Source organism: Trachypithecus francoisi, unplaced genomic scaffold, assembly GCF_009764315.1.
Source record: "Trachypithecus francoisi isolate TF-2019V2 unplaced genomic scaffold, Tfra_2.0 Lachesis_group8, whole genome shotgun sequence".
NCBI lineage: Eukaryota > Metazoa > Chordata > Mammalia > Primates > Cercopithecidae > Trachypithecus > Trachypithecus francoisi.
This window is the reverse complement of record NW_022681473.1, coordinates 31677501-31703997: the sequence shown is the minus strand read 5'-3', so window position 1 is coordinate 31703997 and position 26497 is coordinate 31677501. Positions and strand designations below refer to the sequence as shown.

Below are 26497 nucleotides of genomic sequence, written 5' to 3'. Positions count from 1 at the left end.
AAGGGTGAGGGTCACTTGAGGCCAGGAATTTGAGACCAGGCTGGGCAACATGTTGAGATTCTGTCTATAGAATTAAAAGTATAAATAAATATGTAGATACAAATGTATACCTATAATATATACTGATTTAGATATAACAGGTTGGCCACAACCTCTTCATGTCCTATAAACTTTCAATTATCCAGGCCCTTAAATATATCGCAGAACTACTTGTCAAAAATGAGTGTAAATTATAGACCACAGTGAAGTATATAGTCAATTATAATTAAAATTGAAATGTGCTAAACAAAACTATGATTATCTTTCAGTGTAGATTAAATTTACTTTCATTTTAATTCCTTGTACTAACCATTAGGTATAATTAGTCTTCCACTTTCCAAAGCCAACTAAAAACTATTTGTCATGTGTCCTTAGGATTTACCAAGTGGAAGTGGGGATGTGGACCTGAACTATTAAAGAGTTTACGATCCAGTTGAAAACATAAAACTAATGATGGAAACAATAAACGACTAAATTTAAATTCAAATTATTTTGTGTATGCTCTATGTCCTATAAGATTCAGAGGAAAAGGTGTTCCATGCAAACTAGAATTATCAAGGAAAGCTTCACTGAGCAGATGGTATCCAGGCCATTAATGAAAAAAAGGAGTCTGTACAAGTCAATGAAACAACATGAGTTTCTTTAGTTTTCGGTGGAATAGTGAGGACATCCACGCAAGAAAAAAAGAATATGCATTGGAAAAATAAGTTGGCTGATTATGGTGAAAGTCCATTACCAAGGGCATAAAAAGGCACAGTTAAATCTGACACACAGAAAACCTTACTGAATGCCACTGAGGTTTTCCTGGCAGGTAAACGATGAGGAAAGTTGAAAAAAGATGGCTCATAAGTAGGTTAGGGAACACAGGTTGTGGAGAATACAGAGGCGACTTCTAGTGCTGTGGGATGAGACAAGCAGGTACTAGCTACAATAGGTAAGATGCTATTGCTGTTATCCTAAAGTGGGGTAATACTGGCTTTGGCTCAGAGAAGGCAGAACAGGGAAAGAAAACTAGTAATGTAGAGGGAAGAACAACAGATTTTTTTTTTAAATGGAAACAAGAATGAAAAGTGTTATGAGAGTTGCTGTAAAGTTTACTTTTTATTAGGTTTATTCTGAGGTGACATAACTCAGGTATAAATTGTCTGATTGAAGTTAGCAGATAGGGGGTTGGTTTCATCAATAAGACAGTGAAATTAAAGATGCATATTTGAGTCATTTGTAAAAAAAAATTTCTTATCAATATCTAGGGCATACAATACCTAAGGCATTAAGTATATTCTCTGAAGTAGAGAATATTCAGACAAGCAAAGACTCATTTCTCCAAACTATCCATTCCCAGGCAGCAAAAAGAAAGAGAACCCCAGAGTACCTGATACAAGAAAAACAGGATAAAATAATATCTATGAAGTCAAAGATAAATATTACAAGAAAAAGGGATCTGGTGGAATATGCCACAGGTCAAAAATAAGGGTATACGAAAGGTAAGTGGATCTGGCAATAAGAAACTCATTGCATATTACACACTTAAAAGTTGAAGCAATTCAGCTTCTTATAATTTAAAGTGACTAATACTGCTAATACTAGCAGCATTTATTAACTATTTAATGTTTGTAAGCACTGCTCCAAGATTTTATATGTATTAACTCATTTAATCCATAAACAGCACTCAGGTAAAGTACTACTATTCCCTACTTAAAGATGAGAAAACTGAGGCACAAGGAGGAGATTTAATAACTTCCCCCAGATCACACAACTGAGCTCTTAACCACTATACTATACTGCTCTCAGCACTATATATATATATATATATGGATGTTCACTGAAAGAGTACACAGAAGATTTGAGAATCTATTATTACTAAAAGGTAGAATGATTAAACTGTGCTTTGTCTGAATAATTATTTTGTCCAAACAATGGGATGAGATATATATACACACAAACACACAGGAACTTAAAAATAATGATGTATATTTATAATATTGAATGGAAATATATCCATAGTACATTTAAAAAGTGAAATCTAAAAAATATATACTGAGTAGGAAGAAATGCACACAGTAACTGTTGACCAAAACTATTTTCACTGGAAGAGTTGAGATAATTTTTCTGTCTCAGTTACATTTTATTTCTATAACAATTTCACAAAGGAGAGTTGGGATTTTTTAAAAAGAATTGAACATTTTCTTTTTTAACTCTAATGACAGATTAGGGATTTTTTTTTTTTTTAATAAGAGAAAGAAAATTACAGCTGATTTTGAACAGTAAGTTTCTCTTTGGAGTAATTCATTAGTATTTTTCTCTGAACATAAACATCCCCACACTAAAATCTACTTTTAAATGCTCTCAAATTCTCAGCCAGACCTATGAGGATTTAAAATGTTAAATAAATGCTAGATAAATTATGCAATACTAATTTCAGTCAAGAATCTCAAAGGTAAAACCTTGGCTCAAATTTGATTTTGTCCCAATATATAGAACATCTATCAACAACCACCACTTAACATTTATAGACTCAGCCTATTTTACTTAATAAACATCTAAACTCTGTAAATAACTTCTCAACAGCATGCCAAACATTATCTTTCAAAGAATAATCTGTAATTTTTGAGAAAGAAAAATATAGCAGGGTATTTGCTTTTTGAGAAAAGTAATTTGGTCAGAAGTATCAAAATCACTAGTTAACATTCATGGTTCAATTGGTTTTGCTACTCTACCTCCCATTAGGTCATCTCCCCTGTCACTCCTCAAAATTGCTGGGTGGCAGAGATCTTCTTTCTAAAGGTTAATTAAAATGGAGATTAAGAAATGTGTACAATCATTTGAGATGCTCCAGCTATCAGGAAAGTCAAGAAATCAAGTTCATAAGCCTCTGATCTAAAAAAACAAAACAAAAAACTACATTAATTCCATACTGCACAGCCAGAATGGTAATCAAGTAGATTGCTAATTTGCTTCCTTCAAATGTCTAATATTAGTTTACTGCACATCAACTTATAGTCTTTTCTACCTTAATTTACAGCTTTTATGAACTGTCATCTTAATAGAAGTCCTTCCAGGCAAACTTAAAATATTAAACAATATAACTTCTCTAATATTATTACAGGAACTTTATATATTGTTTTAGAAAACATTATATCTCACCTCACTTTTGTTTGCTGAGTTAATTTTCCATTAGTCACATAACTATTTCTTAATGTGCAGAGGGGAAATTGTTCAGAAAACCATTTACTTAAAACTCTGTTTATAATTCATTCATCTCTTACTACATACAAATTGAAAACTGCTGTTCAACAATATTAGCAATTGTATTATCATTGGACAAAAGCCTTTAGTCATTTCCTCTACTTTAGATATTCTAGTTCACTAATCAATACAATCCCATTTTGATACAGATTCCTATCAGAATACTATTTCTCTTACTTAATTTTCAATGGCATCCAATGAGTTCACATATTTTTTCTATGTAACTTTCTTGTTGGCAATTTAATTCTAACTATACTTTTATTTATGCTATGAAATCAAGTATAACATTTATACTAGATATCCAGTATCATGAGTAATGCTTCATTTAACCTTTCTTAAAAATCCCGTTTCAAAAACAGGATTAAGCTTCCACAATGAAGTAGATACAAATTCAATGGATTGCTTTTCTGTATTTTTTTAAGCAACTTGCCCACTCCTCTAGTTTTTACCTATCAGTAGAGAAGCGTAACTCTAGAAATAGCCCATTTCCTCATTCTATAAAACTCACAGTATATTCCTCAAACTACTTTAGTTTTTATCAATACTGCTACTCTAATACTTTTAACTTTACATCAGAAATTATATTCTAATTATATTCTGCAACTGTTTTTGATACCCTATCACTTTTTCCAAGAACATACAATCAACATTTGTATTATGACCCAATTCTAGACTTCTCAATCCTATATGCATAGTTTATTTCTATTTTGTTGTTGAAGTGACCTAATTCCAAGTTCCTCTTTAGAAAATGCTTATCAAATAATCATCTTTTTCACCAAAATTGTATATTTATTCAACACTGTTTCCCTATTCTTGAACAAACTATACATTGGTCATATTTACTTAAATTCTGAAAGATTAAAAAATCATTACTCAGCTCAATTCAAAAGATGACACCAGCAACAGCAACCTTCAATAGTAAAATATGAATTCTAAAAGGTCTAAAGAAACAATTATGACTGTGTAAAAATATTGAAATAAAATTGTATTCATGCAAGAGATTCTTATAAAACAAAAACTGGAAACACTATAAATGATAATTAGGACTGGTTAAACAGCATATATATAGGATGTACTACAGTGCCACCATTAAAAGCGATTTTATAGACTAAGCAACACAAAAATATGCTACCATGTGGAAAAAACAAGCTACAAAAAGTTAAGGTTTTATAGACAGATCTGGAAAAGTTAACTGTGATTAAGTTATAGTTCAAAAGTAGTGGGAATATGGTTTTTTTCTCCATTCTTAGACTTTTTTCTTATAAAAAACACATATATTACCCTTTTAAGAAAAATGTTTTCCTTTTTGTAACAATCTTGACAAACTCCATTTTCCCTCCCATCTCTCAAGCTTCAATCACTTGATATTACTTCATTATGCTTGCCTTTTAAAATTCAACCATTTAAGTCCAAAAATATTATTTGTGCATGTATTTAGGTTCTGTATAAGTGTATTTTCTCAGTAGTCCATCTAGGTATTATTCTGCTTACTCAGAAAACAAGTGAGTCAGCATAATTTAAAAAATTCCACAAAGGCATAACGTTTTTTATTTCACAGCACCTAGAACAAAGCCTGATAGCACTCAACAATAATTGCTAAATAAATGTGGATAAAAGTCTACCAGTTACTGTTTGCATATTCATTCAAAAACAGATTTTAGATTATACTGTCTTAAATATCAAGGGAAATGAAAAATGTAAATGTATAACTTTTACAGAAAGGTCTTTATGAGTCCTATAATCCTTGTTAAAATATTAACTTAAAACCTCACTTCAATAAAAAGGTTTAGAAAGGGTGCTAAGTATAATACTATCAGTAAATTCAGATTAAAATGGAGGAATAATTAAAGTTCTAATATGGATTTTGAAAGTTAGATTTTTCACAGGATTTATATCTTTCCATGAGCATACCCAAATCAATTCTATTTTCCATTGCTTTTCTTGAATAAAAACATGATTTCTATTTGAAGCAAAAATGCTGCTTCAAATAGCCATGTAAAAGATGGAAATTAGGAATTTTGGAGGTTTGAAAAATAGACATAGCTAACAAATTAAGAAAAACAAAGAAAAAATTCAGGTAAATAGTAAGTTCCAGGAGAATCAAGATGATTTAGAGATGAATTTCTTTTTTCTAATGGGCATGTTTCAAAATTGAAATTTTGGCTCTATTCTAATGGCTTCAAGCTATATACTTATATCCAGAACATTTATAAAATTATTTTATAAAATAACCTATTAGATTTTAAAACTTTTTCCTAACTTTATGAATTGCTGAGTGCACTTCTCCAAACATGGCCACATTTAAAGCCTTAATGAAAACATACCCTATTTTCTCTGGCATTTTATTTATATAGTTTGAAATGTTTGTATTTCATTTTACTTCCTCTAAATATATTTGTGATATTTTCCAAAGTGATGCCACCAAAGGTAAAGAATTAAGTTCAAATACTATATGGAAAGCTGCCATGAAGGCTTTAGTAGACAAGAATGAAATGAAAATTATATTGATATTCCTGCTGTAAGAACAGGCCCTTATGGTGCTGTCATTAAAATGGAAAGAAAGTTGAAGGGAAAAAAACCTGAACCGCAAGCTGTGGGTTAAGGTGGTGATACTTTCACCAGCAAATGAAGTGTGCAGTGCAAGGCTCCCCAAATCTAATAAACACATATGGCCATTCTTTCTAGTTGATTCTACTATACAGGTCTAATTTTGTCCATGACTACTATAACAGGTCAGTAGAGATATCAGATTATTGAAAGCTGTGACATGTAAGAAATAAAGAAATAAAATTAAAACAACAACAAAAAAGTATCCTAATGCTGTTTCTCAAAGAAACTGAGCTCCTGGCAGCCCTTTCCCAATCAATACGTAAACCTGAGAAAGGAAAGAACAGGCACAAAAGACTTTCTGTTCTCCCCATATCCCATCATCCTACCGCAAAATGCACAGAAACAAGATATAAAATAATCTATGGGTTAGCTTTCAAATTACAATTGAGATACATTGTTGGATGGCAAAGTGTGCATGTTGAAAACCAAATTCTATAAAGTATTTAATTAGTTCACCAATGGGAAAGAAAACTGGTTTTGAAATGTTTACTGTTAATAGAATATAATCCTTATATATAAACTAACTTCAAAAGGATCTCTGATTGTTGAAAGAAGCCTTCATGATTTTGATGTCTCTATATACATGACTTTATTGAATAGCTCAAGAAAATCTGTAATGTGAATCAAGATTTTTCTTCACAACTACTGCACAGGCAAATCAGTTTCAGGAAAAAAAAAAAAAATATATATATATATATATATACACACAAAACTATTTTCATTATATAAGAGTATGTGAGTCTCATGTCTAATGTTGAGATGCAATATAAAAAGCTTAAAAAGATGAAAAAATAATTTGCAAACATTAAGACTTAATTTAAATGGGAAATAAGGTTTAGCCAACAAAAGAAATACTTAAGCACAAAACACACATTTGAAAGAAAAATATAGGCCGAGTATGGTGGCTCAAGCCTGTAATCCTAGCACTTTGGGAGGCCAAGGCTGGTGGTTAGATTGAATCCAGGAGTTCAAGACTAGCCTAGGCACAAAGCAAGACCCTGTCTCTACAAAAAAACACAAAAATTAGTTGGGCATGGTGGTGTGCACCTGTAGTCCCAGCTACTTGAGGGGCTGAGGTGGGAGGATTGCTGGAGCCTAGGAGGTGGAGGCTGCACTAAGCCATGATCACACCACTGCACTCCAGCCTGAACAACATAGTGAGATCCTGTCTCAAAAAAAAAAAAAAAAGTATGTAAAAACAGGTCAGTAAGAACATCAAAACAACAAAGTATGTTCTTTTATCTCAGAACTTATTTTATCATTCCTTCCATTCTGACAATGAGAAAAACAGGTAAAGCAATAAATGTAACATTATTTAAATGTTTTATCAAAATTATTTCAACTTCTAAATAGGAAATTGTGCTAACATTAAAAGTTTCCTTAACTTCCCTAATGTGCTCTCATAAAGACAAAAAAAAAAAACAGAAAAAGAGACTAGAGAGATTAGTTCTCAGAAAAAGAAATCCAAAGGGCTCTTAAAAATGAAAATATGCTCAATCTCATTCATAAGGGAAATGCAAATGAAAATCACATCGAGATGACCATTTTCCACCTATAAGTACTGGCAAAAATTAAGAGTATAAAATATTGCATAAAAAGGATTTGGGAAAATGGGCCCTTTACAGGATTATCAATGGGATTTAAAACTATGACAACCTCTGTGGAAGAACATTAGGAAATAGAAAATTTGAATAAACCCCATATACTCTTTGATCCAGCAATTCAATTTCTAGGAATTTAATCTACAATAATATTTACACAAATGGAAATGATATGTATACAATTACTGGAGAACTGTCTGTAATAATATAAGACGAGGAAAAAACTTAAATGTCCTTCAGTAGGGGACAAGTTAAAAGAAATATAGAATATCATGTACTTGTAGAAAAAAAGATTTCCAAAACTTACTTTCTTAAGCAATAAAAACAGGTGTAAAACAAAATGCAATATATATTTATTAATGTAAAAGGACAGAACACGTGAATGTATGTGCATTAAACATCTCTAGATTATGAACATTGTCTCTGCAGGGAACTGGTGCCTCAAGAACAGGGGTAGGTGACTTTTCACTGTAGGTTCCTTTTATCTTCTCATATTTGAACCTTATTTTAATATATATATACACACACACATATGTGTATACATATATGAACACACATATATGGAATGTCTAGGTGACATGTAACTTTTGAGTTTTTACACTTAAACATATATCTGTATTTTTATCAATTTCTCAAAACATTCCAAAAACCCCCAAAATGTTAAAATTTGCAAAAAATGTACAAATAAAACATAAAATGCATTATGCATACAGAAATTAGATGTATAATATTGTTTAAACTATTTAACATTTTTTAAGGTAAAGGATTACCTTTGCAGTCTCTAACCACATAGTATAATTTAAGCATTAAAAAAAAAAGGAACTATCAACCTTAACACAAACTGATAAAGTCCAGAGGCACTACCATAAAAATTTAGTTCATTTAGTTAATTTTCAAACCTAAAAAATGAATACTAATTAATGGAATCTGACACTGGCGTAACTCAAGATTATTAAAAATACTCATTTCCAACCAAGTCAAGGGTTTTATAAACATTTAACAATAAAATTGAAATTGAAGTGATATATTTGGATAAAAATTTAACTGAAATTCAGCATTCAAGAAACTACTTGTTTAATGCCCGAACTATAAACTTGTGCCACTAAACCAATCAAGTGAGATTTATAGTTCTGCTTATAATAAACATAAAAATAAAACTCATATAATCATTTTTGACCTGAAAAAAGTGAAGCTAAAAACATACCAATTCCAATTCCAGTGAGTCCTTTCACTTAATGAAAACTTGCATTGGAACAGAGTGACTTTAGGCTAGGAAGCAAATATGAAGAGAAACCTGGATACTTAATAAATGAGCTTTGAATTTAATATATGTTATTCCTACAATTGGACATGTTCAAAAATGCATGTGTAACTTTCACAATGTTATTTTGTTAACATGACCTTGGGAACAGAACTTTCAAGTTGACAGCTATTTTCTTTCAGCAACCTGAAGAGTCAATTCCAGTCTTCTGGTTTCCCTTGTTGCTGTGAAGTTACCAACCTTACTGCCATTCTTTGAAGGTCACTTATCTTTTTGTTTCCAACCATTTATGTGATTTAAGAAAAAAAATTTAGTTTTCTGTAGTTTCATCCTCATGTGTCTAGTTGTGGATTTTTAAAATTACTGCTTGGGATTCAATGAGCATCTTGAATCTGTTGAAGCCTTCAATCAGTCTGGAAAATTCTCAGTATTTCTCTCTTTAAATCATGCTTCTGCCCCATGTCCTTCCTCTACTTCTAGAACTTCAAGCAGACACATTTTCACGCTATCCTTTGTGTCTCAGACATCTTTCATATTTTCCATCTAATTGGCTCTTTAAGCTCCATTCTGGATTCCTTCAGTTCTCCAATTCTCTTCACCTATTATTAAACTAATCTTATCTAAATTCTAGTTTCTAAAGCCTTTGCAGGTCTGTTTCTGATATATGTGGTTTCCTTATATGCTTATTTTTAACAACTGATCTGCTCCTTTCCCTTCAAAGATTATTTGTGGAACCTCTTTGAGGCCTAGGAAGAAGGTGCATTCCTCCAGAAAGGGTATGAATAAACTATTACCACCTATTAGGGACATTAATTCAGGCTGAGTCTACTTTACATACATGGCTTCAGTTTTTCTGAATCATTCTCAGGTGATGTTTATTTACACAAATCCACATAAGGAACATCTCAGGATCCCCCCATTCTGCTCTACTCAGACGGAAGCAACTTTTCTCAGTCCCTTACAGGTAGGAAGGTGGCATGGATTTACTTCTAGATCACTGTCATCCTGAGCGTAGCTTTTGGAGCACACAGTTTAAGGGGAAAGTATATCCCATTGGACACTGTACCCTGGGCAGGCCTTGGGTTTTGACTTTTGCTGCCTGAGGTCCTGGAAGTGTTCAAAACTGAAGCTCAAGTCTTCCCAGTTTGGCAGTTGCTTTCAGGACCAAAACAGTTTAGGCATTCTGCTTATCTCCTCATGTTCCTTTTTTCTCCCTCCCCACTCCATTAGGCTTTCACCTGGTAATTCCTTACAGGGCTGTAAGTCCAATGTTAGTTAAGATGTTCTTAAAATTCCATCTAGCAGCCTTAGCTGTTTTCAGTGAGAGAGCTAATCTGAGTAACCTAACTCACCATATTACTGGCTAGTCTCCTTCATAAAATTTTATTAATATCAAGCTTTCAAAAAGATTAGAAAAAAATTGTGTGCAAACTACCTTGAAAAGTAACTATAAACTCTAAAATCCAATGTTCACTGAAGCACTAAATGCCAAAAGTAGTCTATTAAAGAAGCCAGATCTGGTAAAAATCTGGTCAGGCACAGTGGCTCATGCCTGTAATCCCAACACTTTGGGAGGCTGAGGTGAGAGGATTGCTTGAGCCCAAGAGTTCAATACTAGGCTGGGCAACATGAGACTTTGTCTCTACAATTAATCAGGCGTGGTGGCCTGCAATCGTGGTCTCGGCTACTCGGGAGGCTGAAGTGGGAGGAACACTTGAGCCCAGGGAGTGGAGGTTACAAGTTACAGTGAGCTGACTTCAAGCCACCGCACTCCAGCCTGGGTGACAGAGTAAGACCCTGACTCTAAAAAAAAAAAAAAAGTATAAATCTTTCTCTTATGTTATACATCAACATAATTCTAAATAATGTGAACGCAGCTTACTCTGAAATACTTAAATATTTAGGGGTATTAGACAATTCAAAAGGATAGTTTCTTTTTAGTGTTCTAAAAATAAAGACATATTTTTCTAACCTGTCACGGTAAAGGTATCAGCCGATCACAATTTTATACTCATGAAACTACATCGTTATAAACTGAAATCATAACTCTAATTTTTAGAAATTCAACTTGTAAAATACAATTATTTCCCACTGTGGATTTTTAATTCAACAAGTATTCATAGTGCCACTGTATGCCAAGCATTATTGTAGCTTCCTGGAATATAGCAACATACAAAAGAGACGAACTATAAGTAAATTATTCAGTACCTTAGGTGATGAGTGTTATAGGGGAAAAGGAGAACTCGGTAAAGGATAAGGAATTCTGTAGAGGGTAGGAGTGGCAATTTTAAACAGAGTGGTCGCAGGAGAAAACATTTTTGTAGATTTGAAGAAAGCAAAGCAGCTAGCAAAGCAGCCATCTGGAAAAATATATTTAGAACAGATAAAAGAGCTAATATAGACAAAACCCCTAAGGGAGGAATATGTCTGAAATAAATTTAAGGAACATCAAGGAGGCCAGTGTGACTAGAGACTTTACTATTAATATGTGGATTATCTATCATGCAGATATTATGCACAAAATTTTATACTTGTGGGTATCCTAGCATTCAATAATTTTCTACTAATTATTAAATCAGCCTACCTGAAGGTACTAAAAAAAAACCAGATTCTTAAACATACAAATGTTAGGCTTTTCGCATAATTACTAAGAATACAGATATAAATTCATTTAAAATTCATCAATTTAAAAAAATTCTATCAGAACTCTAATTCAGTTGATCAAAGTTCCATTATAATCCTCATTTAGTCTTAACAGCTATAAAAACATTTTATTTCATGTAATACCACCGTCTTTTAAAAAATGTTACTACTATTACATAAACATTCTTATTACGTATCACCTAGGTATGCAATTCTCCCTAATTCTTGGATTTTACAAATCAATAAAATTAAGAAAGAAAATTTAGAAACTGACATGATCTGCCAACGTTGTTGAGTTTTGTTTTCTTTTTCTGAGACAGAGTCTTGCTCTGTCGCCCAGGTTGGAGTGCAATGGCACGATGTTTTTGGGTTTTGAGAGATGTTTGGAAACTACTGTTCTTGTGCTTTTGCTTTTCTCAATTTTAACCAGTCTTTAGGTATTCCAAAAGTATCCAGAAGACATCAAAACATTTTACAGGATTCTGTTTAAAACTAAGTTTCAAACCTTGATACTAGAATCAGTAAAATAAGTAGTATCTCTTAATCTTGGTTATTAAATATTTGTCTCTTTGGTAAAATTATCCCTTTTAGTAAACACATGCAAATTAACTTAAATATTTATCCAAAAGGGGGGGAACTTTCCTACGTTTTTTTATTTTAAAAATTCATATAAAATAAGCAATCTTTTTTCTGTACAAAATAAGTCAATTTAGAAACTGTGTGTCATTGGATAAGCTAGACGCTGACAATGTGGATTCCCATTTAGTAAAAACGAATTTTACTCATGGTAAAAACATTTCTAGGAATCAAACTCATGCAACTTCTCAGGGTTTTACCTAGTATAGAAAATAACCAGTTTTTTATCTTAGGAAATGTTTTTCCCCCTCTCAAAAAGTGAAAACTCTGGCCAATTACTGTCATATTTTCCTCAATCGCTATGAAGACTATTAAAGGGAAAATGTTATGGCTTCTTAATTGTATTAGTTTCTCAATACTCAATTAGAAACTAAAAATAAAGAAAAAGAAACAAAAGAGAATTTATAAATCAACATATAATTTTTTTTTTTGAGAATTGAACAGGAAGTTTCCAGTCATTTAACTTACAAATTTATGTAGGCATTTGAGTAAAATAAGGGCCCAGAATTATAAATATCTCAACTTAAGTTCTTCCTAGAGCAAAATTACAGCCAACTTATTAATCTAGCAATTGTTTCAGATGTTCATGCTTATTCTCCAATTATTCTCCCTTATTGCTTAGCTGCAATTCTAGATGAGCTAATGACCATTAAGCTCATATATAACAAAGAAAACATGCATGTAAGCCACAAGTCATCTGCTTTAATATACTGGGAATGACTAGAAGCAAAATTCAGCTTAAAAATTTAAAAAAAAATGAGCATTCATCTATTTCTAAAATGTAAAAAATTAAAAATCATCAAGCTAAAATTGTTTCAACTCGTCAAATAAAGTATGTTTTCTCTTTCCTTTGTGGATGGAAGAACCTGAAAAAAGACATTTTCATTACTTCTTTTTTTTTTTTTTCAGACAGAGTCTAACTCTGTTGCCCAGGCTAGAGTGCAGTGGCATGATCTTGGCTCACTGAACCTCCGCCTCCAGGGCTCAAGTGATTCTCCTGCCTCAGCCTCCCAAGTAGCTGGGATTACAGGTGCATGCCACCACACCTGGCTAATTTTTGTATTTTCAGTACAGACGGGGTGTCACCAGGATGGGCAGGCTGGTCTTGAACTCCTGACCTTGAGTGATCCACCCGCCTCAGCCTCCCAAAGTGCTGGGATTACAGGCATGAGCCACCAAGCCCGGCCTACTTTTTTTTTACCTATATCCATATAAAAACTTATAAATAATATACAGATGGTGGGGGGTCAGCAAAATTACTACCAGATTACTTTTTTTGAGAATCTCTAAATTCAACAGCCAACTGTACTACTGAAAAAAAGGTGTTAATACTTTGGACAATTTTACGTGACTATGACCCAGGCAAATACGTCAGTAGGCATCAGTCAATTTCATTCTACTAAAAGGCCACAATTTTAGGGAACTTTTAAGGACTAGTCCTCCACATAAAAAATTACTTTCCAAGAAGGTTTGCTAACAACGCAATTCTGCATTTTTAGTTTGCAGTCTCCTAAAAATGTCAAACTGCAGCCTGTAAACTTTTCATTTTACACATAAAAGTATCTTATAATTGAATACACTAAAGTAAAATTCCAAAACACTTCAATTGTGGGATGCTTAGAATTGCAAACTGTTTTATTTATAGGTAAATAATACAAATTCTGATGCAACATCATAGTGGTTTACTTACAATCAACTGAGAAGTATCAGGTAGCTACATGAGGATACTTGAGTTTTCAATGACATAGCCTGGAGATGTGCTCAAAAAGTTTATCTTGAATCCCTAAGCCTGATGCACCACAAATTACAAATCACTGGAAATAAAGATTTAGTTTCAATAAATCAGATTTTTCCCATTAACTAGAAAAGTCAAGTTCCTTTTAGTATTTTTAAATAGAGAGCTAGATATGCCCCTCTGACTTTAATTTTTCATTTTTATTTTTCATAAAACTTCATAATCTCAATTAGTAAAAATCTCCTTTCAGATCAGGCTGGGCATGGTGGCTCATGCTTGTAATCCCAGCATTTTGGGAGGCCTAGGCGGGTGGATCATCTGAGGTCAAGAGTTCGAGACCAGCCTGTCCAACATGGTTAAAGCCTGTCTCTACTAAAGATACAAAAATTAGCCAGGTGTGGTGATGGGTGCCTGTAATACCAGCTACTCGGGAGGCTGAGCCAGGAGAATCACTTGAACACAGGCGGCAGAGGTTGTGGTGAGCCAAGATTGCGCCACTGCACTCCAGCCTGGGCAAGAGTGAGACTTTGTCTCAAAAAATAGATAAACAACAGATCATAGGGAATATAGTTTATCCTATCAGAAAACTTAATTTACAAAGCTTCTACACATCTTTGAAAAGTATGAAAACAACTGTTCAATCAACAATATACTCTACCTAAATCCTTAGTTTTGGCCTTGATTTAAGTAAATGCCATTTTAATAACACTCCTAATTGCTAACCCAGAAACAGATGTAAAAGTTACTGCTCTCTCTATAATGTGGAATGTAAAAAAAATATTCAAAGTGGTAAAGAATATATGTTCTTTGTTTGAGTCCAGGAGTTCAAGACCAGCCTGGGCAACATGGCAAAACAAAAAAATACAAAATTTTGTATTTTTGTCTCTACCCAAAACAACAACAACAACAAAAAAACAGCCACAAAACACCATGCAAATTAGCCACGTGTGTGGTGGTGTGCACCTGTATTCCCAGCTACTCTGGAGGCTGAGGTGGGAGGATCATCTGAGCCTGTGCAGGTCAAGGCTGCAGTATGCCATGATTACATTACTGCACTCCAGCCTGGGCAACAGAGTGAGACCCTGTCTCAAAGAGGAAAGAAAATACTTGCTCTTATAAATTTCTTAGAAGTCCAAAATAACAAAGATTTGCCCCTTTTGTGTACAGGATTCCTTTGTACTCTCTGAAATTAAACCCAAGTATCTACAGCTAAAAATTAAAAAACTATGGAAGTATGGAGAACAATAGCAACTAGAATTTTAGAGACAAAATTTTATACAAAGGATAACCTGGCTACACAGAAGTTATTGTACCATAAAATCTTCCAAAAGGTTTGTTGAAATTCTACTAAAGCAATTATATGTGGTTGTGAGTAGCTATACATGATCCATTTTTTCAAATACCCACCAAAATACTGTTAGACCTAATGCTGAGACAAATAATGAAGAAAGCAAAAAACTCCTGAGCAAAGAAAAACAAGTCAGTTATAAACCTACTATGTATTAATAGCTATTTCCACAACTATACTGTATTTTAGATTTCTTAGGTCAGTTAGTATAATGACTAGAAGCCCATATGGAGGAAAAATCTAAGCATGAACTGAGTATCAAAATAGATTTGAACATTACTGTTCCTTTTAAGTGTAATAATGATATTGTGGTTTTATACGGTACTATTCTCTTTATATAAGCAGAGAAATATAAAGCATTCATTAAGCCTATGCAGAGGTGTACAGGTATTGACTATATATTATTCTTTCAAATTTGTTTGAAAATTTTTATAATAAAAAGTTGGAAAGAAAAAAGATTACATTGCTTGGCTAAGGTTCTAGTAATAAGGAAGCTGCAAGCAGAATATCCTAGGGTCCCCAGACTTCAAGTTCTTTCATTCCTATTCCTACATATATCCCTTATAGTTACCTGCAAATTCCTTGCACTGCATTGCATTTCTTTAAATAAAGACATTTTTAAACATACCTTTCCCATACTACTAAATATGATCAGACCACTGTTACAGTAACACAGAAAAATTCTGACCCTGCAGTTGAGGCACAGGGCAGAGTAGTTCCCTACCCCCATAATAAAAAACTGAACTTAAATAATAATTTTTTGTGTTTTTGAAGAAAAAAAAAAAGTATTTTAGAGACAAGGTGTTACTATGTTGCCCAGGCTGGTCTCAAACTCCTGGGGCTCAAGCAATCCATGCCCACCTTGGCCTCCCAAATGCTAGGATTACAGGCATGAACAACTGCGCCCAAACAGATTAAACTTCTTTTTTTCAAAGTTATTTTGACTTGGAATGCCTGTTATTTAAATGCTAATCTCCTAACTATTCTGCGAACTCAGGAAATTCAAATTTACAAAGGAACAAGTTACCTTTTTAGCAAATATTCCCATGGATAAGCAATCTGACATTTTAAATTGCTAATAGAAACTATTTCCTTTAAAGTGCTGAGAATTTCATCATTTGTGTTGCTCACAACTGAAAACTTTTAACATGTTAAATAATGTAGCATTTGCAAACATAATCAAGTATTTGTCTAGATGATCTTTTTGACTCACTAATTTGTTTACAAAGTGAAAGATGGCATTATTTTTAAAATATCTAAATTCTTATTTGAAATAATTTGCCATTTGGTCAAGTAAATCAATATAGATATTAATTTCCTATATCATACAGTTTATATATAGATAATAGATATATAATATATATAACCTAATGCTTGAAGTAGCAATTTTTAAGTTTTCTTCCCCATATGATTTATGACAGAATTGACAGGCATCATTTACAGTAAATGATTTATATTTGACAAAATCCTAAACATTATCTTTACTAACTATACTCACTAGTAAGCTTCTTATTTATTTATTTATTTATTTATTTTTTTTTTGAGACGGAGTCTCGCTCTGTCGCCCAGGCTGGAGTGCAGTGGCCGGATCTCAGCTCACTGCAAGCTCCGCCTCCCGGGTTTACGCCATTCTCTCGCCTCAGCCTCCCGAGTAGCTGGGACTACAGGCGCCTGCCATCTCGCCCGGCTAATTTTTTGTATTTTTTTAGTAGAGACGGGGTTTCACCGTGTTAGCCAGGATGGTCTCGATCTCCTGACCTCGTGATCCGCCCGTCTCGGCCTCCCAAAGTGCTGGGATTACAGGCTTGAGCCACCGCGCCCGGCCTAAGCTTCTTAAATGAAAAAAATCATGGTGGGGAGGGGAAAGCTAGGACTTTCCAATAGTTTTCAAACGCAATATAGAATATCTGTTTCCACTCAATAAACATATTGAAAAACACCAGATAATTCCATGGAAAAATATCACTGATTCAACCAAGAATCAATCGAGTTTAAATGGAGTGGACAGTTGTTAGATGAGAATACAATATTTAGTCTCAAATTATCTCCCCATTATTTTTTCTATTAATTATCAAAGGAATAATATTAACTACATAGTGGACAAGCTGGTCAACACCTGAGCCACATCATGAAAACTGACATCACCAATATGGGACAAATGAACATTACTACGCCTCTGGATGAGATACACTAAAGACACATGGCCATTTTGGTGGCTTTTCAGCTAAAACGTATAACCTAAATCTAATGATGAAGCATCAAACAAATTCAAATTAAGGCCGAGGGCTGGGTGCAGTGGCTTACGCCTGTAATCCAGCACTTCGGAAGGCCTGAGGTCAGGAATGAGACCAGCCTGGCCAAAGTGGTGAAACCCCATTAGTTGGGTGTGGAGCACACTTGTCCCAGCTACTTGGGAGGCTGAGGTTGTAGTGAGCTGAGATCACGCCACTGCACTCAAGCCTGGGTGACAGAGCAAGACTCCATCTCAAAAACAAGACCAAAAAACAAACTAAGGCTGAGAGGCTGTTCCACACTGAAGGAGACTAAGAGGAATGACAATTACATAATGGCCTTGGATTAGATAATGAATCAGAAGAAATTTAAGAGTATTACCATAACAAAAGTAGAACACAGACTGCAGATTATTCTGCTAATGTTAAATTTCCTGAATTTCATCACTCAACTGTGTGTATGTGTAAGAATCTTTGTTATTAGGAAATACATCAAAGTATTAAAGTTCATAATATATGCAATGCAATCTTCTATAGTTCGGAAAAGAATAAAGATTCAGTAAAGCACTTATGTCAAGATGTTAAAAAGCAGTGTAAAATATATATGGGAGTTCTCTGCATTGTTCTTGCAACTTTTTTGTAAGTTCAAAGTAGTTTCAAAATAAAGTTACAAATGGATTACAAAAATTGCTTAAATGACTGTCAGTTTGTAACCACTAAAAGCAATGCTCTTGTTATTCAACCAATACAAAGCAGATTAAACCATGTGATCTCTCGTGATTGGATTTTCAACTCTGATAACCTAAATAATGAATGTTTTAAGCATTTTTTCACCTAATACCCAATACCATACCCTGAATACAGGAAGCACAAAAATTCAAACATTATCTTCATACACGATAGCCAAAACCAAAGGAAATGGTGGATGAGGGAACTAAAAGAAATGTACAAACACAGGAATCAAAGTTATTTTGCTGACAATCTTCCCTCCAATGACACTGCACTTCCATAATACTGAGTAGTGTTGCCATTTTGGACATTTAAGTTTTATAAAATTTAGTCTAATGTAATTCTAAATTTCATTAGTACTTAAATTCTTAATTACAGCTGAAAAGACCATTCTAAAATTACCACTGGTGTACTTTTTAGTCATCAAATTTGATTTTAAAACTGTCAAAAGCCATTAAGGAAGCATTTGAGTTTTCATTTTTTATAAGGATATGAGTTTAAAATGGTTGAGAAACACTACAAATCTTTCTAGTGAAAAACTCAGAAATGGACTGAACCTGACTATAGTAAGTTAGAAATAACTGGTTATTTGTGAGATAACATCCCATTCCCCACCACCTAGAAGAATGAGAAGTACAACACTCAAGTTGCACTGAAAGAAAAGGATGTTAGCTAAACAAACCAAAAATAAATACCAATATGTGGCATTCTTGTTCAAACTCCACAGAGGGTACAAGTTAGCTGCAGTTAATTCTTTTAAGCCACATTCTTCAGCTCAGATGTGTCCTTAAAGGTTATGATTCTTAGTCTGACATTCATGTGACTGTCTTTTTAAAAAAAGTTTATGCAACCAGAAAATCGGTTTTCAAACCCAGGAATAAATTCAGTTAGTAAAAAAAACGGTTACAGTTAAAACAGCATAACCCTAACCCTGACTGTGAATCTAACAGTCACAGTATACTAAGCACATAGTAGATGTTTCAAAGATCACTTGATTGATAATATACAAAAAGCAAGCCAGGAGACTAATCATTTTATTGTCCAGGCAAGTATAGGGAATATTCTGCAAACTACAAAATTTACTAACAGCAATAAGTTTCAATTACTGCCCTGCAAAGCCTCAATTGCCAAAACCAGCTGCCAGAAACACAGATACTGTATGTCCATCCTCTAGAGATTGAGTCAGCACTGCTGGTATACTAACTGGGAAGCTTGTATGCTTTAAAAGCTTTCCAAGTGATTCTAAAGCAGTGAAGTTTGTAAACTTTGGCTCCAGGGATAACAATGTCTTATTTTACTCACATATAAAATGAGGGAGCTAAACTAATTCATGTTCCAGCTTTAAAAATTTATGACTTAAAACATTATGCCCACTTCAAGTATGTAATATATGCAGTAGTCATAGTCTGGTGAATGAAAAAATTTCCAAGAAAACCATCATAACAAAATGGCCAACCTTCTTTTTTCTTCAAATCCAGTATGAAAAGTTGCAGAATATGAATCTTGGGACAAAGGAAGACTTAAAATGTCAACAGTACATGCTAGAGCTGAAGTGCTGTATTTAAATAAAAGGCTGTAATTGAACATGTTCTGTTACATGAATAGAAGTATTTAGATTTAGTTTTAGAAAGATTAAAAACAGCTTTGGGATCTTGTTATCTTTGACCCTTACTACAGTTCAATGTACTATTTCAAAACTACATTTGAATCTTATCAATGATGTCAACTTGTCTTTAGAACTATTGCTTAATTAACACTTGCAAATAGAAAATTTTTCTTTGGAGGTCTAGCATACAAAATGGTAAAACTTACCCACATTATGCTTTCCTGAGTCTTAGAAAAGCAGCTGAGTTTCTCAAGAGTTTCTCAAGAAGTTGTATTCAAAGCAAATATTCACAATTTTTGTTCAAACTGCTGTGGATTCTGATATGTGAGGGAAAAAATCTAGATACAGATTTCAACCTATTATGCCATTATACAAACCAACTACTTGTTTTCTGCTACCAAGTTGCTAGGAGCAAACCAGTTTAATAATAAAATTAAAAGTTTAAACATTCAGTAAAATTAAAGTAATAAAATTAAAAGTTTAATAAATTAGTTACAACTAATAAATGCATTGTCCACATTTATTTAGAGGTGCAGCTTTTTACAGATGTCACTGGTAATATTTTAGACATCTTCATTTCCTGGAACTGCCTTGAACCAGACTCATTTTAAAGGAATAGCTGTTTCAAAGCTGATGCATTAAAGAAAATACAAACAATCCATTAGAAAATATTTGAGCTTTTGACTTAAACTGGTCCTTTTGTTTTATAAAGGAAAGTCGGCTGCCACCTGATTCCTCTGAGCTCAAGTTATAACCAAAACTGCTCAACACTGTAAAAAGTCTCATGTGTTAGAATTAGTTTATTTCCAAATATGGAGGTTCCTAGCTCTGTGATATTATGAAGGGCTTACATGTTTGTGTTGATTCATGGATGCTATGTTGCAGTGTATCTTTAATACCTTCTGGGATAGGGATAGTTTTGATCCAAAATTATCCCCTATGATCCTAACGACTATAATACCCAATAATTTTAACAACTAAGTATTAGGTATTATATGTTATTATGTTATTCCACAAATATCCAGGAAATTTAGGTAAAACATTACTACCTCCCCCAAAAACTTCAAATTGTATGATCCAATAGTCCTTTTTGTTTCACCAATTTTAGAATGTATATGCACTTTTTATCGTAAATCTTTTTCCACAATTTCTGAATATATCATGACTCATTACACCAAAGAATAGAATATAAAAAAGCTGGGTTTAAAACATAAGAGTATTTGCAGGGTGAAGAAAATGATCATATATTTTCAATATGTTTACTAATGACTGTAGAGATTAGTTTTGCTTTATAAAGCTGAGAAATATATAGACAATCAGGTTGATTACAACAAGATTTTGCTTGAAAATAAACGGCTACATTTCACATAAAAGAATAAATTATCTAGAAATTATAAAGATTAGAAAATATAAGGTTTCATTTAAAGAAATGTCGTTATCTAAGTGACTACATCCTTTTGCAAATAGTTGCTTTGGCTGAGAAAAAAGTCCCAAGGGAAAATGTATAGACCATGTTAGTAGAAGTGACAGCACCTAAACAGCTCTGTTATAATAATGGATAGGGAAAAGGTATAGAATCAGATAATCCAATAAAACCTAAAATAGTTTACTACTTATTATAGTCAACATGCAAATATTTCCTTTGCTTATCAAACAGTACTTTATTCAAAGCACTTTCAGATTATTATCACTCAGTTCTGGGTTTACAAGTACTTTTTTCTTTTACATCTCTATTCTACATTTATATATGCATCTAAGAAACTAGATAAAAAAGCATATGGAGTTTTTAAAGTAAAAATCTGAATAATCACACAGACATGGACCAACATTTATTACAAACAGGAAAAGTGTAGATCTATAAGAAAAGAGTACAGATTTTTTTTTTTGTAAAAAGGCTGCAAGCTGAAGTATAGAAATCACCATAATCTACATAATGCAGTAACTGTATCTGCATTTTAAAATCACATTGCTCAACAGAAAGAAAACATTATAATACAGTAATTTGAACTGCTATGTAAAGGTATTAAAAACAGTATCAACAATGGAAAAGTTTATTTCAATTTAGGTCACTCATGTTGCATCCTGAGTTCACTTCCATTTTCCAAGAAGAAAGGTCATTTTGAAAAACTGAAATGTATGCTACACAACCCATTATTTATAAGGAAGGAAAAACCAAGTATAGAGAAAAGAATTCATCTTTTGTAAAAATTTTAAATAAAAAAACAATCAATTCTCTATATGCTTTTATTAAAGAAATACAGCTTTCACAGACAGCAAGATACATTGTTGCTATTACCAGCAGCATTACCTTCTTCATTTCTCCTTCAGCCACCAAAAAACATCCTTCAGTAAAAAAATTCCTTATGAATGTGGCCCAATTCAAAACAAATTACTTCTCTAACAATAAGATATTGTAGCTTACATGTTGTCACTCATCACCTAATTACATGAAAAGCTACAGAAACCACAGGCTGGGTAGGGGAGAACAATTTAAAAGAGTATGTCAAAATTCTGTAGATTTTCTCAATTTTGTGATTATTTAGTGACCTTTTTGATCATTGTAAAAAGTAGTTCTTTAAAGAGCACTGAGGCTCTGACTGGGGCATTCCACTTGAGTGTTTAAAACCTCTCATTTATTAAATCCAAAAATATACTAAACTGCATTTAAGATATCCTTATCCAATCAAATAGCTGGAGACATATTTAAATGTTTCCTTTATTTAAAACTAAGAAGTCACAAAAGTAGTTTCATATCATACTGATATTTAAACTTTATACTTGATAACTATCTTTTTTTTTTTTTTTTTTGAGACGGAGTCTGGCTCTGTCGCCCAGGCTGGAGTGCAGTGGCACGATCTCGGCTCACTGCAAGCTCCGCCTCCCGGGTTTACGCCATTCTCCTGCCTCAGCCTCCCGAGTAGCTGGGACTACAGGCGCCCGCCACCTCGCCCGGCTAGTTTTTTGTATTTTTTAGTAGAGACGGGGTTTCACCGTGTAGACCAGGATGGTCTCAATCTCCTGACCTCGTGATCCACCCGTCTCGGCCTCCCAAAGTGCTGGGATTACAGGCTTGAGCCACCGTGCCCGGCCAATAACTATCATTTTAAGAACAGTCATACAATTAATGACTTGCTCATCTTATAATAAATAATATTGTAAAATCGTGACGTAACAGTTTTGGAGTAAAGAGTAGAACAATACATTTCAGGGAGTGGAGGCAAAATGTTATCTCCTATGTATTATATATAACACCAAAGTAATTTGGCCTAGTTTTTGAAATTATATATTAAGAATACACAGAAGTTTGTCCTAAATGCCGTTCACTAGAGCAAGAGAATTTTACCTGCAACAATTTCCATGTTACAGCAAAAAAAAAATGAAAGCATGTGACAAATTAAGGATAACATTTTAAATCCAAATTTTACATAGCTAAATAGATACTGCTCAACTCTCAGTTATGAGTAAATCTGATACACTGGCTCATATAGTAGCATCATCAAATTTTTTTCTAAGTAATTAATATGCTCTCATTTCCAACTGATGTTTCAAATTTTTTAAAAAAGTTTAATACTTTTTTCCTTTGACATTTTGTACTTTAATAGGATTTGCAAGGAGTTTCTCTGGGGAAGCAAATCATCTTCTGTTACTAAAGATGTATGCATTTTCTATTAAAAAAATGTATTTGGAGTCACACAAGTTGGTTTAGCTGAATATAAAGAAATGAACATTACAATTTTCCCACCATGAAGTACTGAGTTACAACAAATGTATTAACAAAACTTTATTTTCTTGAGTGCATACAGAATGTTATGTAAACACTTAAGTATTACTTTCAACGTAAAAACATTCTTATTATCACTTTGGATTTTTAAAAAGTATTATAAATAAGTTATGTGTCTTCTCCAGAAATATTAATGGCCACACTGAGTGATATGATCAAAAGAAAACTTTAGCCTCTCATAGGCTAAACAAAAATATAAAATGTGAATATAAAAAATAAAGAGCAAACCAGGAAAGAGAAAAACACAGCTCAGAATATGCATTTCTAAAACCAGTATTCAATTGAAAACCTTAATTTCTAAACCAAAAATATAAATTTTTAAAAATATACATAAATATTATTTACCATGTTTTTAATACATTATATATACCTATTTGTGCGTGTGTGTATGTTTGTGCGTGTGTGAAGTAACTGCAAATAGTACCAACTACATAAATCAGGCAACTTGCTAGCAGCTCTTCATTTCATTGTATGAATTAAGCCTGTTACGTAGACAACTTTCAGCCCCTTGGAATAACATCTGGTCTTCCTGAAACTTTTTTAAGGATGCCGTTTGTAACTTACAGCTAGGAAATTGCAGAAACAAACCCATTGTGTTCAGAGTTAAAGAATGGAGTATCTAACTGCCTATTTCAGTTTAACTTATGCTATAATAAAACGCATGAATAACGCCTGAATAATTGAGAAACAAGGAAATTTCAAAAACTCAAAGTTCTACTTCATTATACAAAAACAATTATATATCAATTATGTTCATTTCTGGTGTGTTTGAATTTAAGTCTAATGTGTTTGTAAAGCCAGACTAGAATGCAGACCAGGTGCAGGTGTTCCAGGTTCCTTGTTTTAATGAGTTAATACAAAGCAGCACAGGCTTCAGCATATTTCAGACAGGCCTCACCTGTTTTGTGCCAACCTACTTTGGTGATTTAAATATATTAAGGAAAGAAATGGTCCCAGAGGATAGGTGAGGAAACTTTAAGGATATGGTCATGGGCCAAAACTACCAGACTCCACATAAGGCACAATCTCTCTCATACATACAAACACACAAACACACAAACCACATACACAACCACACACACAAAAATAAAACACACACAATGTTCCTGCTATTACCCAGTAATTTCCCTCCCAACCAAGTAATGCAATCTAAACTATAGCACAAATACAATGAGTACACTGTAGCCTCTATTTAAACCTGCTATTGGCTGGGTCCATTCTGAGGACACATCACAGATGACACTGTGTTGTGCTGAAGTATATTCAGTACTGCTGATGACCAAAGCCCTTTGAATAGGTCCAAAACAGACCTAAATATTATCAAATTTCAGGTACAGCAGAAAATGTTATGTTGAGGCTGCAGTGTACTTGATTATGCTGAGAATCTGTATCACAAAATTAATATTAAGAGTACTGCGTATTATAAGTTACAAAAAGAAATGCATATAATTTTCAGCTTAATGTGAATATCAGTTATTTACATCTTACCCCTTCCATCCCATTAATTTATATTAATAACCTGAAAATGATTACTTGGTGCCAACTGTTATTGACACATTAAAACTTTTATTATCATTTTTACTACTAATTCCAGTCTTCAAAAGTTAACATTTTCCTCCTAACCATAATCATGAATGGGGTCCTGACTCTTTAAAATATACATGCCTGGGTTCAAATTTCAAGATATAAAAAGCAAGAAAAAAAAAGCAAAGCATCATTGGGTAAAATTAAGATTAAATAGGATTATTAAATAGGTTTGAATCACATTAGCTTATTCTTGCATAATATAAACTATCTTACAGAAAAATTGTAAAATTATTGAAGTGCTTACATTGATAAACCATGCATTTTCACAAAATTAAAATGTGAAGTAATTATTCTCTTAAAATGTTTCATTTCACCAGACACTCAAAATACTCTATGAAAAACTAAGTTAACATTTCTGTATTTTCATATACTCTCATCCATATTAGTTTGTAAGTAGGAATAAAAAGAAAAATGAGTTCTAAATAAATGACACAGGAGGCAATAAATTGACACATGACAAGTAAATAAAAGGCTAAAGCACTCCAATACCATTGAAACTGTTTTAATGTTGTTGCAACTCCAAAATGCAACAATCATCAGCTTGTAAAAGACCCAAATTTCAAAAATTCATTTTAATTACTCCTTTATACCTATTTTACAAAATAAAAGTAAGACACATTTAAATCCTCCTTGTCCTAATTAGCTATGTTCCTAATTTGTTTTCTATCACTACAGTGTATGCTGCAATTCCCATCAGATGCTGATATTAAGAAAAAATAAAATAAAATAGTAACCTCTGCTTCAATGTACAGTTTCCAGAATCTGCCAGAACTGGGGAACTGGGCAACAAGGCGTTCATAAGTCTTCCGTGCTTTGTCTATAGGTTGATTCTAAAATTGAAAACCAATAAACAGCATTTACAATGTTAGGATTATGAAAATATTATTCACTGCAGAACCAAGTAGTGTGATTGGACCCATAGAGAAGGAAATGTAATCCTATATCACTAAACCTGTGCCTCTCGAATGAGAATGCTCCAAGCATCAAGGTCATATGGATTCTCTTCTAATTTCTTTTCCGCTTTCTTCACCTTCTCTGGGACATACTCAGCTGCCTGGGGGAAAAAAACAACAGTGAACTAAAGTTACTGTTTTAAAAATCTCATGCCTAACTTAATTCATGAACAATATAGTCCTCAGATGCAATGTCACATTACAAAGCATAAAAAATCCTCTTATAAAAGAAAAGTGTGTTTTCTAGAACCTCTGTGTACAATCGTCCTTCCTTATCTGTGGGTTCCGCATCCTTAGATTCAACCAAGGGTGGACTGAAAATACTCAGAGGGGGAAAAAAAAAAAAGACAGCAGTGTCTATACTAAACATGTACAGCCTTTTTATTTATCATTATTTCCTAAACAACACAGTATAACAACTATTTAAATGGTATTTGTATTATATGATGTTATTATAAATAATCTAGAGATGATTTAAGTATTTGGGAGGA

The 26497-nt window shown here is 33.1% G+C and overlaps 1 protein-coding gene across 2 annotated transcripts in view; it reads right to left on the bottom strand.

The window, feature by feature from the left end:
• CSTF3 (cleavage stimulation factor subunit 3) overlaps positions 1-26497 on the bottom strand; it is an 80155-nt gene that overhangs the window by 32943 nt on the left and 20715 nt on the right. For both annotated transcript variants that reach the window (XR_004436117.1, XM_033206869.1), the window contains exons 2-3: positions 26006-26107; positions 25788-25883 (exon numbers count right to left, since the gene is read on the bottom strand). Coding sequence is in view for 1 of the 2 variants with exons in the window: in XM_033206869.1 (XP_033062760.1) it covers positions 25788-25883; positions 26006-26107 (198 nt within the window). In the remaining variant the exon portion in view is untranslated. The remainder of the gene's footprint in view (positions 1-25787; positions 25884-26005; positions 26108-26497) is intronic.